At 46.0% G+C, this 14,784-nt stretch overlaps 1 protein-coding gene across 1 annotated transcript in view; it reads right to left on the reverse strand.

Annotated features, from left to right (window-relative positions):
* LOC138812003 (uncharacterized) overlaps positions 1-14,784 on the reverse strand; it is a 175,690-nt gene that overhangs the window by 116,072 nt on the left and 44,834 nt on the right. Inside the window, 1 exon segment of the mRNA XM_069999962.1 lies at positions 9,265-9,444. Coding sequence (XP_069856063.1) covers positions 9,265-9,444 — 180 coding nt within the window.

The raw sequence follows: 14,784 nt of genomic DNA on the forward strand, positions 1-14,784 counted from the left end.
TTTTCCCATGCCCTCCTAAGGCAGTGGGGTTTGTTCTGAGCTCCAGCTCTCCCCCAAGCCTCCAGCGGGGTTCTCCCGTCTTTTTCGAAAATCCAAGCAATTCTGTATCTCCCTAGACTGAAAACGGGCTGCTGGTCCTGAGCCTGGAGGAAACTTCTTGGAGCTGGCAAATGAGGATTACTTCTTCCCAGGGGGTTGTGGACCCAACACCTGGGCTTCTGCAGAGCCGCGGCTCCTTGGCCCCCATGGAAGCACTGTGCCCCAGGCTAGAGGCTGTGAGTGTGACCAGGTGAGCATCATCCTGCAAGGCTCTGGCTGCCATGGGCAAGCCACAGCTCAGCGAGACTCTTTCCTGGGCAGGCGGGAGGGTGGGTGTGTAGCAAGCACTGGAGGACCTTCACTGTGCTGTGGCCCCTTTGCCTTTTCCTCAGGTGCTCGGTGGCTGGCTGGGTGCTGCTGAGCCTTAGCCCCAGGCCAGATGGATGCCAATGTGGGCTGCAAATGTCCATCGGGAGCTCTCCCAGAGAATGGTCTCTGATGCAGCTGCTGCCATTGATCAGCCCTGACCAGCCAAAGCCGGTGAGTCCCGGACTGGGCCCCTCATCCTTCCTCCTTTGGGGGCAGGCAGACAGTCTACACAGACCCAGAACCCTCTCTCTAGGAGGCAATTCTGGCCACACCATCACCTCTCCTCCTGCAAGCCCTGGGACACACTGGCACACTCACTGGCCAGGCATCAGCCCTGCCGGTCCATGGGGCCCGCTGCTGTCCAGGAAGTGCCTAGTCCCTAAAGCTTCCATAAACAGCCATAAACAGCCCCAACATTGGCCATACACCATGTCCCTCTCTCCCTCCCACTTTCACCTTCATGCTTCTTGCTGGCTTCTTGCTGGCCATCCCTGTCTTTGCAGACCTGCATACAGGACATGATTCAGGACAACTGCAGCTGGACCTCCATCACATACAGCATCACTGTCAGGCCCTGGCTTTGTCAATCATGTGGATGAGTGTTGATGCATGTTGGTTCCTCCAAGGACATCCAACCCACACAACACACTCACACTGGGCTGGGCTTGGACAGAGTCATGTGTCACCCTCCAGCCCCAGCACTTCCTTGGTAGGGACACTGCTGCCAAACAGTTCAGCACCCAATGTAATCCAGGCCCCCATCTCCATGCCCTCTAGCCACACCACACCTACCCACAACTCTGACACTCACCACACGTGAAAGCGGCTCGCTGCCCAAATGTGAACCTATGTAGCTCTTGGGCTTTGGCCCAATTGTCACATTTCCCCTCCTGTCTGGTCCTGGGTTCACCCACTGCCTCTCAGCCCTTGTGCCAGGGACCTAACAGCTTCTGCACTTTCTGTGTGCTTTCACCATTCATCATCAGGCTGGAGGCTCACTTTAAGCAAACTCAAAGTGCTCACTTACAGCTGCAGGCTCCCGGTGTGAGTGTGTGTGTGTGTGTGTGTGTGTGTGTGTGTGTGTGTGTGTGTGTGTGTGTGTGTGTGTGTGTTTGTGTGTGTGTGGATTCCAGCTAGACTAGTGGTGTGCGAGTGGGAGAACATGTGTGTGCTGGGTGTGGGTGTATGTGTTCGAAAGACAGAGAAAGAGAGAGAGAGAGAGAGAGAGAGAGAGAGAGACAAAGACAGAGACTGAGACAGAGAGACAGCGACAGAGACAGACAAACAGAGATAGAGACAGAGAGAGGGAACACATGCCTGCCTTTCCCACGCCTTCCTACGGCAGGGAGTTTGTTCTGAGTTCTAGCCCACCCCCAAGCCTCGAGCAGGTTGATTATAGCTTCTTTGAAAAACCAAACAACTCTGCAGTCTCCCCAGGCTGAAAACATTATGCCGGTCTGGAGCAGAGAGGATTTGTACAACCTATGGCAAATGTGCATGATGACACCGTCTTTGCAGGGCATTGAATACCGGGCACCGGCCCCTCTGCACAGCCAGGGATCTTTGGGACCAAGGGAGGCACTGTGCTCCAGTCAAGAGGCCCTGCCTGTGACCAGGTGAGCCTCATCCTGCAAGGCACTGGCTGCCACGGGCAAGCCACAGCTCATCCAGGCTCTCACCCGGGCAGCTGGGAGGGTGGGTGTGGAGCAAGAACTGCCAGGACCCTCAGTCTGCTGTGGCCTCTTTGACTGCCGTTTCCTCCAGGTGCTTGGTGGCTGACTGTCACCCCTACCTCGGTTTGCTGAGCCGGAACTGGTTCCACAGCCACAGTCCGTGTAGACGGAAGGATGGGCTCCTGATGCCCATAGGGAGCTGTACCACAGGGTGCTCGTGCATGCAGCTGTCGCTGCCATTGCGTAGCCCTGTGGTGGTTCGCCCTGACCAGCCAAGGCCTGTGAGTCACCTACTGTGCCCTCGTCCTCCTTCCCCAGGGGCAGGCGGGAGGACTCCCCAGACCCAGAACCCTCTCTCTAGACTCGGAGGCAATCCTGGCCTCACCATCACCTCTCCTCCTACAAACCTTGTGGCACACTTACTCACTAACTGCCCAGCCAGCAGCCCTGCAAGGCGTGGGGCTTGGTGCTGTCTGGGGAGATGCTAGGGCCCAACGTTTCCAGGGGGCCACACCCAGCCTCAACAGTGGCCACTTGTCATGCCCTTGTCTTCCTCCCTGCCTCCCTTCTTTCCCTCCTTAAGCTTCTTGCTGGCCTCCTGACCATTCTTCCTCTCTTTTCAGACCTGCACCACATTGACTACATTGCCCCACCACATGGTGGCAAGGCCTGGCTTCACCCGGATATATTGTTCTCTCCTATGGAGATGCCAACTCCCAACCTCCCCTTCTGGTTGCATCATCTGGAGGCTACTGATGCAGAGGCTGCAGGTGAGGGACACTGGCCCCGGAGCTGTTCCTTCCAAGGAAGGGATAGCCTGTCCTACTTACACCCATGAGCCCAGGTGCCTGAGCGAGCGTGCATGCATGCAAGTGCACTCCCACAGTCACATGCAACTCAGGCTTGTACAAGGGCACAGGAGAGTGTGTTGTATATGGGGGCCAGATCTGGAGCACAGTGTGTGTGTATGGAGAGGAGGCCCGACATCTGGGAAAGACCCAGAACCATCCGTTGTTGGATGCCTTAGGGACCTCCATCCACCTTGGGCCGCCTCAGGGGGCAGAGCTCGGTCTGCAAGGCAGCAGGCAGGGCTGTGTCCCGACACCACCATGGGCTCTATACCTGCTCTGCTCCTCTTGCAGCTGCGGGGCCAGCTCCAGCCCAGCTGTGCTAACATCTGCTGACTGCGCTCCGCCAGTGCCACTGGCCAGACCAAAGCCAGCATGACCAATGCCTTCACCACAAACAAGCAGCCAAAGGCCTCTTCACACCACGCCACAACGAAGCCTTCACCTGGAGCAGCCCTTGCCACACCCCTACCTGCCCTGGTTATCACTAATCATCTCCCTTCAGTACCTAGACCCCCTGTTTATCTACTCTTATTTATTAAAGTTTATTGAAAAAGATCAAAAGGCACACAAGGTCCTCTCATGAAACAAACAAAGAGCGTTCCACTCCGTGGCTTCCAGTGGTTTCCCAGGTGGCCAAGCAGTTGGCACTGTCTACTAGGAAGCACAGTCCTCAACCACTCCCCTTAACTGGACCTCCCCACTCCTCTGCTGCTGCTTCATGGCAGCCAAGGGACTTGTCAATCTGCCCTTGTCTTCATTCCTTACCTCCCTAGTGGCTCCTTATCTGCCCTCCGAGGAGTAGTAGTAGTAGTAGTAGTAGTAGTAGTAGTAGTAGTAGCAGGAGGAATAATAATAATAATAATAATAATAATAATAGTTATAGTAGTAGTGCTAGTAGACCTAGTATTCTTAGTAGTTCTAATAGGCTCTGATTCAAGTCACAAGTCTCTGTGTCCCAACAGGAATTGAAAGGCAGAACAGAACTCACCAGACAAAAGAGAAAGCCTAGCAATCCTCCCAGGGTGGCATGGACTTTCAGAGGACAGGAGTGCAGAGGAGTGCACACACAAAGAAGGGCCTACTCCAGCCGCTGTCTGGTCCAATGTGGGGAGAACTTCCCTGGAGGGTACATGTTGGGAACGCCATTCCTTGGGCCCGAAGTACACAAAAGGCCTACACAGCTGTAAACCATCCATAAGTAATAAAAACAGTGGTAGGAATATTTAATCACATAGAACTTTTGGTAGGTACAAAAAAAGCAAGTTATAAAGAGAATCAATATTACAATTCTACTTTTGTACATCTTGTGTACACTTAAAGTCGTATAAAATTGGGTGCTCATCGCAATAATCCTAGCTACTCAAGAGGCTGATAGTTGATGATCTCTGTTCCAAGTGGAAGCGTAACATAAGTAACTAAAAAATGTTAGCCTTAGGCAAAATGAAAAAAAAATCCAAGCAAGAGCACAAGGCACTGAGTTTAAACCCCATTATTAGTACAAAAGTAAAATAAAATAGAAAATACACACACACACACACACACACACACACACACACACACACACACAAGACCTTACAGGTGGCTGTGGGGAGCAGAGAGCACAGATGACAAAGAATTCCTCTGTTTGATGCTTCCTGTCTGTTTTCCTGAAGGAACAATGGTTCCTTTAAAAGGACTGTGAGCTCTTTGGAAACAGGGATTTTGCTTTTTCCAATCTGGCTGCGGGGCTGAATCATTTTCCAGTGGTGTCATTTCCTGACACAGAGCCAACTGGAAAGGGAACTAAGTGACTGCCCTTTGTTCTAGGAGACTTCTTTGCTCTGGGTCCCAGGGATGATAGACTGACTATTCAACAGTAGAAGGATTCAGAGGAAGCAGCCCAATTGTCTGTGTGTGGGAGCTCAGAAACCCACAGGGCTGTGCATAAAGCCACACAAGAGCAGAGAGAGTCCCTATCTTGGCACTTGGGAGTTGCAGGGCCCCCGTTTTCCCATTCAAATCAAATCAGATCAGATCAATTCCTTCTGAAACATCTTTGTATGATCATCTTTGTTTCCTCCTCAGCATCCCTAATTGTGCTGAGGTTGGAGCAATGGCCTTCCCCAGAACTCTCCTTGCTTTTCAAACCTCAGTGTCAATCAGAAACTAGGAATGGTGGGGTGCCCATAATCCTAGCTACTCAGGAGGCTGAGATCTAATGATCATGGTCCAAAACCAGCCTGGACAGGAAATTCTCTGAGACCTCTCATCTCCAATTAACCACCAAAAAGCTGGTAGTGAAGGTGTGGCTCAAGAGGTAGAGCATTACCACTTGGCAAAAAAGCTCCAGGACAGAGTCTAGACCCCAATTTCTAGCCTCAATATCAGAAGAAACAAATAATAATGCAACTAGCACATACCACAGGGATGCACATTTTCCAATTACTCCATCATTGCTCTATGCATTGTGGCCTCTCTGGGTAACTGTACAAAGATATGGAAACACACAGCCTTGAGTGAAGACAAGTAGGCAGGCAAGCAATCACTCAGTCTCGTTATTACTAAAGGGAGGAAATCCAAACTCTGTTTTCTCTGTGGTTCTGAAAACTTTTCCACAGACTGGGCAGCAGAGGGATTCTCTGCCTTCCCACATGGAAATCTGCATGCCCAGGACCAAGGAGTCCTCACTAAAGACCTCTCCAAATGCAAGAGTGATTTAGAATCTGTGGTGTCTGTTCCAAAGGGTTCTTGGCAATTAATTAAAGTCTTGCTATTTAATTTAACTGAGAAGCCAGGTTGCCTTATAAGAAAAAATATCTTTCATTCTGTCTCTCTCTTTTTTTTTTCTTTAAATCTGAGCAAAAGTTCTGATAAATCGCTTTGGATCAAATGAGCCACCTCTGAGGACTGCAAAAGACAAGAAAGGTAACCTGAGGCTCAGCTCCTCCTTCCCCCATCTCCAAAGCAGCTTGGCTTTGAACTTATATAAAACAGTGAAGGAAGAACTGAAGGAGACACAGAAGTAAGACAAAAAAAAAAAAAAAAAGATGAGAGTGTGGCGTAAGTGGTAGAGTACGTGCCTAGCAAGCATGGGGCCTTGAATTCAAAACCCCAGTACTGCCAAAACTCTAAAAGAAGAAACAAAGTATTTATACAAGATCCTTGTGCATGGCTGTGAGCAGGGAGTGCCTGTGCACAACCCCTACACTCAGCAGCCAGCACTGCACTGCCCTGGGTAAGTAGACAGCCAGCAATTAAGTGAATAGACTCCTGCAGGTGTGCATTTGATTTCACTTAACACAATCACTGAGGTGACAAGCCCCACATATTTCTGTCCCTTAGGTAGCAGTAGTGTCACCATGTGGCACATGCTGACCACAGGAGGTGGCAATGCGCAGTGACCCCAGGTTGAAGGTGAAGTGTTGGTGGTTACAGAACCCTGTCCCTACTGCCCCCACTTCTGTCCCAGGCAGGAAGCAGTCTCTCCTTTCTCCGAACTCATTCTCACTGGGCTTACTTCCAGCTGTTTCCACGTCTAGTAACATCCAGACATTGTGTTTCTTTGTCCCACTGTCAGATGATGTGCTGGAGAACTGCTACAATTAACTTCAGTCATCATTCATTAGAACTCCAAATGGTGCTGGGTGCTGGATGCAGGTGGCTCACACCTGTAATCCTAGTTACTCAAGAAGCTGAGATCTGAGATTCAAAGTCATCCCAGGCAGGGAAATCCCTAAGACTCTTATATCCAAGCTGGAAGTAGAGCTATGCCTCAAGTAACCTTAAGGGGGAAAAAAAAGCTTAAGGATTTCATATTTAAATATACTTAGAACTCAAAATATTAAATCCTCCAAAAACAAATCCTCAAAGAAACAACAGCCCCTTAATAAGTAGGCTAAAGACTTAAAGAGTGACTTCTCTGAAGAAGAAGTAAGAATGGCCAATAGACACATGAAGAAATGCTCAACTTCTCTGGCCATAAAAGAAATGCAAATCAAAACAACACTGAGATTCCACCTCATCCCAGAAAGAATGGCTATAATCAAGAAATCTAATAACAACAGATGCTGGAAAGGATGTGGCCAAAAGGGAATGCGACTGCATTGTTGGTGGGAATGTAAATTTGTTCAACCACTTTGGAAAGCAGTATGGAGGTTCCTCAAAAGACTCCACATAGATCTCCCCTATGACCCAGCAATCCCACTTCTGGGCATTTACCCAAATGATCACCAACAAGGCCATACTAAAGCTACCAGCACAACTTTGTTTATTGCAGCATTATTTACCATAGCTAAGATATGGAACCAACCCAGATGCCCCTCATTAGATGAATGGATCAAAAATGTGATATATAATATATATGTATATATTTATATAACATATATGTATATATAATGGAATTCTGTGCTTCCATCAGAAAGAATGACATTGCCCCCATTTGTTGGGAAATGGAAAGACTTGGGAAAAAAATCCTATTAGGTGAAGTAAGCCAGACCCAAAGAAATATAGGTCCCAAGGTTTCCCTCATTTACAATAATTAGTATACATCTAGGAAAGCTAGGTACATATGACCATATAAGATGATGCTAAGTGAAATGAACCCCAAGATATGGACACACAAGGTCTTTCTTTGTTGTTGCTTTTATGTACTAGGTCGTTCTTTGTTGTTGTTGTTTTTAATTTATTGGTGATTTTTTTGGTTTCCTCTGTATGTTCTTCTCCCTATGGTATATCCCTTGTTGTCACTGCACTTGATTTTGGTACCCTGCATCTTATATATACATTTATCTAATTTGGGGAGGGGATGGGAATAACAAAACACTGAAACAAGGACACAGGATGACCCATTGCAACAACTTTGGTGGGGGGGGGTGAGGGAGGAGGGGAAGGAAGGGAGATTGGGAGAACAACAAAGGAGGGAGTAACAATGCTTGACAAGAAATGTACTCATTACCTTACTCATGTAACTGTAACCCCTCTGTACAGCTTCTATATAATAAAATATTTTTAAAAGAAGCTTAAAAACAGTGCCCATGCCTTGAGTTCAAGTCCCAGGATTGGCACACACAAATCCCAATGGCTATGTCTTCCACTGGCCTTCTCCAGATAGCCCAAGCTTGTCAGTGGTCTTGGATTTCATTTTAGAGACTTTTCTCTACTTGTCTGTGAAGACAGACTCCAGATTCCAAATTCCATGGAACATTCTCAGATTGGAAAGAGTCCTACTGTTGTAAAATGTGCCATCTTTGAGTGAGAAAAATAAAACTGCAATTTAAATCTGCCCAGTGGTAGGATGGGGAGAGAGGGACATGAGAGAATGCATTATGCAAGTTATTCATTCTTTGTGTCCCTGGAATGCTGAAGAGAGCTGTAAAGGACCCACGCCAAAACTACCATCCCTGATGAGATTTACCCTTTTCCAATACAGATCTACGGAGAACCCTCCCATTATGACTTCACTGTTAGAAAGTCATTAACTGTTTCTGCAGTCTCACCTACTGATTGTATGCTCTCCATACCACCCCGGCCTTCAGTGGCCAGGGCCCCCACACAAGCCAGAGCTGCATCCTCGGGCCCACCTGCCTCCTTACTGCCCACTCACACCAGAGAACCAGAGCTGTCATGAGAAGGTGGGCTCCCATACCACAAATGCCAGTCCCTTCCTTGAACACAAAAGAATTTGCTCCCCCCACTCCCTAGCCACTGTCACAGGCTCTAAGTCCCGGGGAGGCCCACGTGTTCAGTCTTTTGCCTCCAGTTCCTCAACACTGACCAACTGGGTTCTGCCCATAAAACAGTCTCTATCCATGTTTGCAAGGTATGACCCTTATCTTTGACAATTTTACCACTTCCTACTCCTTACTATAAAGTTAGGTACTCTATAAATGCTTACTGTGTTTAAGTTTAAACCATACTATGCATTTTTAAAACATGTGTTTTGCCTTATTTTTGTGTGTGTGCTCTTCCTGGGGCTTGAACTCAGGGCCTGGGCACTATTTTCCTGGGCATTTTTGCTCAAGGCTAGCACTGTATGACGTTTACAGCTCCATTTTGGGGGGGTTTGGGTGGTTAACTAGAAATAAGAGTCTCAGAGACTTTTCTTCCTGGTTGAACTTTGAATCATGATGCTCAGATCTCAGCTGCCTAAGTAGCTAGGCTATACCTATACACATGAGCCATTGGTGCCTGGCCCATTTTCTTTTTCCAAAAATTATTCCAGGGATGGTATCTTGATCTAGGCAAGACTCTGTTCTTCAAAACTGAGAAACGTAGGAGTAAGGAGTGCAAGAAACACCAGTGTACCTGCCAGTGTACCTGCCTGTGTGGACACCAGCTGGACACCAGCTACTTACTCAGTGCCGCTGTCCACCATCTGGGTGAGGAGAGAGATGCCATCCAGGTTGATGAATTCCTGGGCGAACGTGATATCCCGGGACAGGCTGGCCAAGTCCTTCAGGGCCTCCAGCTTGGCATCCAGACTTGAGGACTGGATGCGTTCATGGAGCATCCTGGGCATTCTGGGCATTCTGAGCCTTATGAGGGGTGGAGGTGGTATAAAAAAGACAACAGTGTTCAAAAGGAAAATTACAACATCACAGAAATGACAGCATCCCTGAAAAATAAAGGCCAGCATCCAGAAGCGGACAATGTGTCTGAGAATACCTGATAGCCTGCGTCTCTCACGGACAGGTGTGAGAGTAAGGGCTAGCACACTGACCGTCCATTTCACCTTCTATTTCAAAGAAAAGCAAAGTGAGGTCAGAAGAACACTGAAGCCCCAGAAACTGATCAGGGTGGGGGGATAGGATAAGGGGTGAGGCAGATATTTACTTTTGAAGCCCAATCATTTATCTAGAAGTAACTAAAAGCTACTTGCTTTGTTAAGCAATCACATAAGTGCAGACCTCGTACCCATCTCTTCAGCCAATACTTTGAGTAATCACAGCCTACACATTATGTCTGAGAGCTTCATTCCCATTTTTCCCAAGTATATATTTTTCCCATATGTATTTAAAGAATAAGACAGAAAATACTGAAAATTATTTTATTATAGAACTCACTATGATCTTAATGGCTGCACATACACTAGAACCCTATGTGGCTTTTTAAGACACAAGCCTAGGCCATCTCAAGGGTTTCCTGTGTCCAAAGCCTGGGTGAGGTCCCAGAAAGCATGCCCTTGAAGCATGTCTCTAATTATATGCAGAAGTCCAGGGCTCTAAATAATTTTGCTTTTTACATTTTTGTTTTGTTTGCTTGTTTTGGTGCCAGTCCTAGGGCATGAACTCAGAGTCCAGGCACTATCCCTGAGCTGCTTTGGCTCAAAGCTCGTGTTCTATACCACTTGAGTCACAGCTCCACTTCTGGAGGCCAGGCACTGGTGGCTCACACCTATAATCCTAGCTACTCAGGAGACTGAAATCTGAGAATGGTGGTTTCAAAGCTAATCCAGGTAGGAAAGTCCATAAGACTCTTATCTCCAATTAACCACCAGAAAACTGGACATGGAGCTGTGGTTCAAAGTGGTAGAGCACTAGCCTTGAGGGGGGAAAAAAAAAGAGCTCAGGGACAGCACCCAGGCCCAGAGTTTTAGCCCCATAATGGACTGAAGGTGGGGGGGAGATAGTCTCATGGACTGTCCTGCCAGGGTTAGCTTCAAACTGTGACCTGTGATCCTCAGATCTCAGCCTCCTGAGTAGCTAGGATTATAGATAGGCTTGAGCCACCAGAACCTGGCTTCTAAATCACTTTGAATGTACCCTCTCTGTGTGAAGACTGGAAGAACCCCAGTTCTGTCTCCCTCCGAATCACTACCTAGACTTCCCAGCTGGGGTACAATAAGTCCTGCCTGGTCTAGTGTGCAAAGGACATTTTGTTGGTTCTTCTATATATGTACCTTTCCAAATGAACTTTTGCTAAGAAAAATGTCAATAAACGAAGAGGAAGCTAGGTAGACAGAATTTAAACCTAATTCATTCCACTTCAATGGGAGACCGACCAACGGAAACACTTACTTAAAAGGAAACAAATACTTTAAAAGGGAAAAAAATGCTTAAATGGAAATACCACCTCCACAGAATAGAAGCACAACTCAGCATGGCCACGTTACCTAAGATTGTGTGTGTGTGTGTGTGTGTGTACCAGTGTATGCGTGTGTGTGTGTGTGTGTGTGTGTGTGTGTGTGTGTGTGTGTGTGTATGCGTGTGTGTGTGTGTGTGTGTGTGTGTGTGTGTGTGTGTGTGTGTGTACTGGAGTATGCATGCTAGTGTCTTATCTCCCAGGAGGGGGAACTCAGCTTGCTAGGTGCATGAACTTTAAATATTAGCACAGCTGAGCATTGGTGGCCCATGCCTGTAATCCTGAAGTAGCAAAAGACCTTCTTCTGTGTTCTTCCCAGTAATCTTTTCTTAAAATGGATGGATAAATTCACTTTTAATTCATTTTTATTGTCTATGGGCACAGGTGGCTCACACCTGTAATCCTCACTACTCAGAAGGCTGAGATCTGGAGATCACAGTTCTAAGCCAGCCTAGTCAGGAAAATCCATGAGACTCATCTCCAATAGCTAAACTGTGGTGCAAATGGTAGAGCACTAGCCTTAAGCAAAAGAGTGTTTAAGGATAGTACCCAGGCCCTGAGGTCAAGCCCCAAGGTAAGCACAAAAAATAATAATAATAATGAATTAACCAGGTACCAACTGTTCATGCCTTTCATCCTAGCTATGCAGGTGACTGGGATCAGATGATCTCAGTTCAAAGCCAGCCTGGGCAGGAAAGTCCATGAGACTCTTACCTCCAATTAATCACTAAAAAGTTGGAAATTGGAGCTCTGGCTCAAGTGGTAGAAAACTAGCATTGAGTGAAAAGGCTAAGGGACAGCACCCAGACCTTGAATTCAAGCCCCAAGAACCCCTCCCCCCCACCCCCCCCACACAAGTTACCATGTGTGACCCATATTTTTTAATTCTCAATTCAATTTTCAATTTTAAACAAAATTACAGAAAGTAATCTAGCAATTAATGACATTTTCAGATCCCAATTATTTTGTTGTGACATAATACCCAATTCCAGACTCTGTGTCCATCCACAGAGCACAAGGCAGTGTTTCAAATGCAGAGTCTGGTGTGCTGTCTCAGACATGTAACCCAAGGCCTGCACACTTGCAGGTCAAAGTCCACAACTGCCCCAGGTTTGGAAACATAAGCCAGTCTTGTCTTGTAGCGGCATCCTGCTTGCTATCTCTACCATCTTTCCATTAACAGAGCTGGGAATGTGAAGGATATTTTCCAAAATCCCTGCTCTGAGATGACAGATCTCCACAGAGTTAAAATGCTGCTCTGGGGCCTGCTACATGCCACTTATCTCACAGCTTTGCTTTGTTTTCCTTCTTGGTGTAGTTATTCCAGAAATTTCTGCCACTTAGCACTTGTATAACCCGACTGGAAATGGGAACAGGTGGAAAATTGTACTGAAAAACAGGTTGTGAATAAAAATGAACAAATGTAAAAAAATAAAAAATATAATGCCACCCTGGAGATGCTGTAAACACCACCCTCCCCTCCCTGACACTGAACCTCCTTTCTAAGAGCGACTGAATCCCCAGTGAGGGGAACCAATTCTTTCTTTGGCTTGGAGATGGCCAAGAGAAAAAGCTGAGCCTTTCTAAGAGGAAACAAAAGACACGGTGTGCACTTCCCTGCCTGGCAAGCAGATGAAAGACTTTGAGCAGGATAAATAGGAATGCAAAGCACAAATGAAATGCTCACCTCCAAGGGTCAAGTTTGTATTAATTCACATTAATTTCAGGAAGTCAGATAAAAATGACTCAACCCACTGTACAACCACAGAAAAAGGACAGCAAACTATCATTTTTGTGAAGCAGGGAAGTTGGCACCGGGCAATGGCTGCAGCAACCCAGTCATTCTGTCTACTGAGCCCATCCCTATGTTTAGGTTGGAGATGTCTTAGGATAAAATACTTACGTCTTGTACGTAAGTTTATCAGCTTTGGTGAGGGGAAAGGGAAGCACAGAAATGCTGGGATAGAGGGTGAACTAACTCAGCAGTGATATTCACAAGACACTGTGTTGGAAATGAACTATAGAACGTGGGGAATCGGGGTGGGGGCGGAGGAGGGGAAAATAAAACAGAAAAAATGAGGGAGGGGGTGACACTGTCCAAAAAGAAATGTAATCAATGCCTGACTCACGTAACTCTAACTCCTCTGCACATCGCCTTACAATACAAATAAAAATTAAAAAATTAATAGACCAATTTAAATGAAAGCAAAATACTTAGCAGTTTTTAAACTTCTCTAATGTAATTTTCAACAAGATGGATCTGTGGTAGTTATACTGCCCACAGTTTAATTCTAGCCAGATGTTTTCTCCTCCATTTTGAAATTTATTTTTAGCCTACCACATGGCTTTAGTGACAACTAGAAATGATAGATAGTTTTCCTCAACTGTGCAGGTGGAAATAGTAATACCTGGTATATTTTGTGCTGCTTGTGCTTTTTAGGAAGGCAAGGAAATGCAGTGTGGAAAAATATGGCTCAAATATGCTAATGTTACTACCCCAACTAGACCAGGAAACAAGAAAGACCAGGATGCCACCCATTCACTGCCAAGTGCACAGGCACCTTGTTCAACAGCTTTCACGCCCAGATATGCATGAGTTCTGATTAGCATCCATGAAACAGCCTAAATGGCCCAACATTTACTATTTGAAATCAATTTTTATCCATTTTTTCATCAATTTTCATCATCACTGACCAACACTAGGAAATATTTAAATTCAACCTGTCTTTGTCTTTGTCTCTGTCTTTCTCTTTCCCCCTCCTTCCCTTCCTCCCACCCACCTTTCTCTCCCCGCCCCTCCATAGACTTTAAATAAAGAAACAGCCTGTTTTTGGATTGGCTTGCTTTGTTTCTCTGAATTTGCTCAGAGAAGATGATAAAAAAAATCTACATAGCCAAGTTATTCATCAGTAATGTAAGAGCTGTTGAGATGGCCACCAAACTCCAATTCCATGATTCCCAATCCATTCTCTGTTCACAGTGGTTCCTTCCTCCTCTGCCATGGGAAATAAACTGGAGAGACTTCCAATTAAACTAAACTCTGCCCATGAGGACATCCCAGGGACTTTCTGTTTTAGAGTACAGTCACTCTCAAAAAAACAGCATTCTATAAGCACATACAGCAGACCCAGAGGGTAGGCAGCTTAAGATGAAATAACCAACTAAGATCAACTTACTGGAGATATGGTTAATCGAAGGATAGTGCCGTTTTTTATTTCATTGCAATTCTGGAAAAGAAAAGAAAAAAATGGGTGAATATTAGAGTAAGAAGAAGCTAGGAAGAGAACAAAACAAATATAGTCAAGCATCAACTCTATACAATAAACATACTTATGATTACATGATTCACTACAGAATCTTAACCTGGGCCCCAGATGTGTTCATGTTATATCAAGCTGTTGACAACACTCAGCACCAAGGAAGTAAATTTATTTTCACTTGCAAAAAGTAAGGATGCAGATCCCACAAGTAAAAAGAAGTCAATTTAAACACTAAACTCAGTGGATAGGACCCAGAAATTCCATTCCTATGTTTATAGCCAAGAGAACTGAAAACATGCCCAAAGAACTGAAAACATATGCCATATGAAGAACATGTATATACATGTATACAGAAACATTGTTTATTAACAATCTACAAGTAGACCCATGCCCATCTCTAAGAATAAGTGGCCATACAAAATGAGGCCTGTTCATCCATTCACTAGGAAATGCAAAGCAAGAAGCATTGGTGGGTGCTATAGTATAGATGTCCCTTGAATGTATTACACTCAGTAAAAAAAAAGCCAAACATGA

This window comes from Dipodomys merriami, unplaced genomic scaffold (assembly GCF_024711535.1).
Source record: "Dipodomys merriami isolate MVZ:Mamm:240054 unplaced genomic scaffold, mDipMer1.0.p SCAF_556, whole genome shotgun sequence".
NCBI classification, from domain to species: domain Eukaryota; kingdom Metazoa; phylum Chordata; class Mammalia; order Rodentia; family Heteromyidae; genus Dipodomys; species Dipodomys merriami.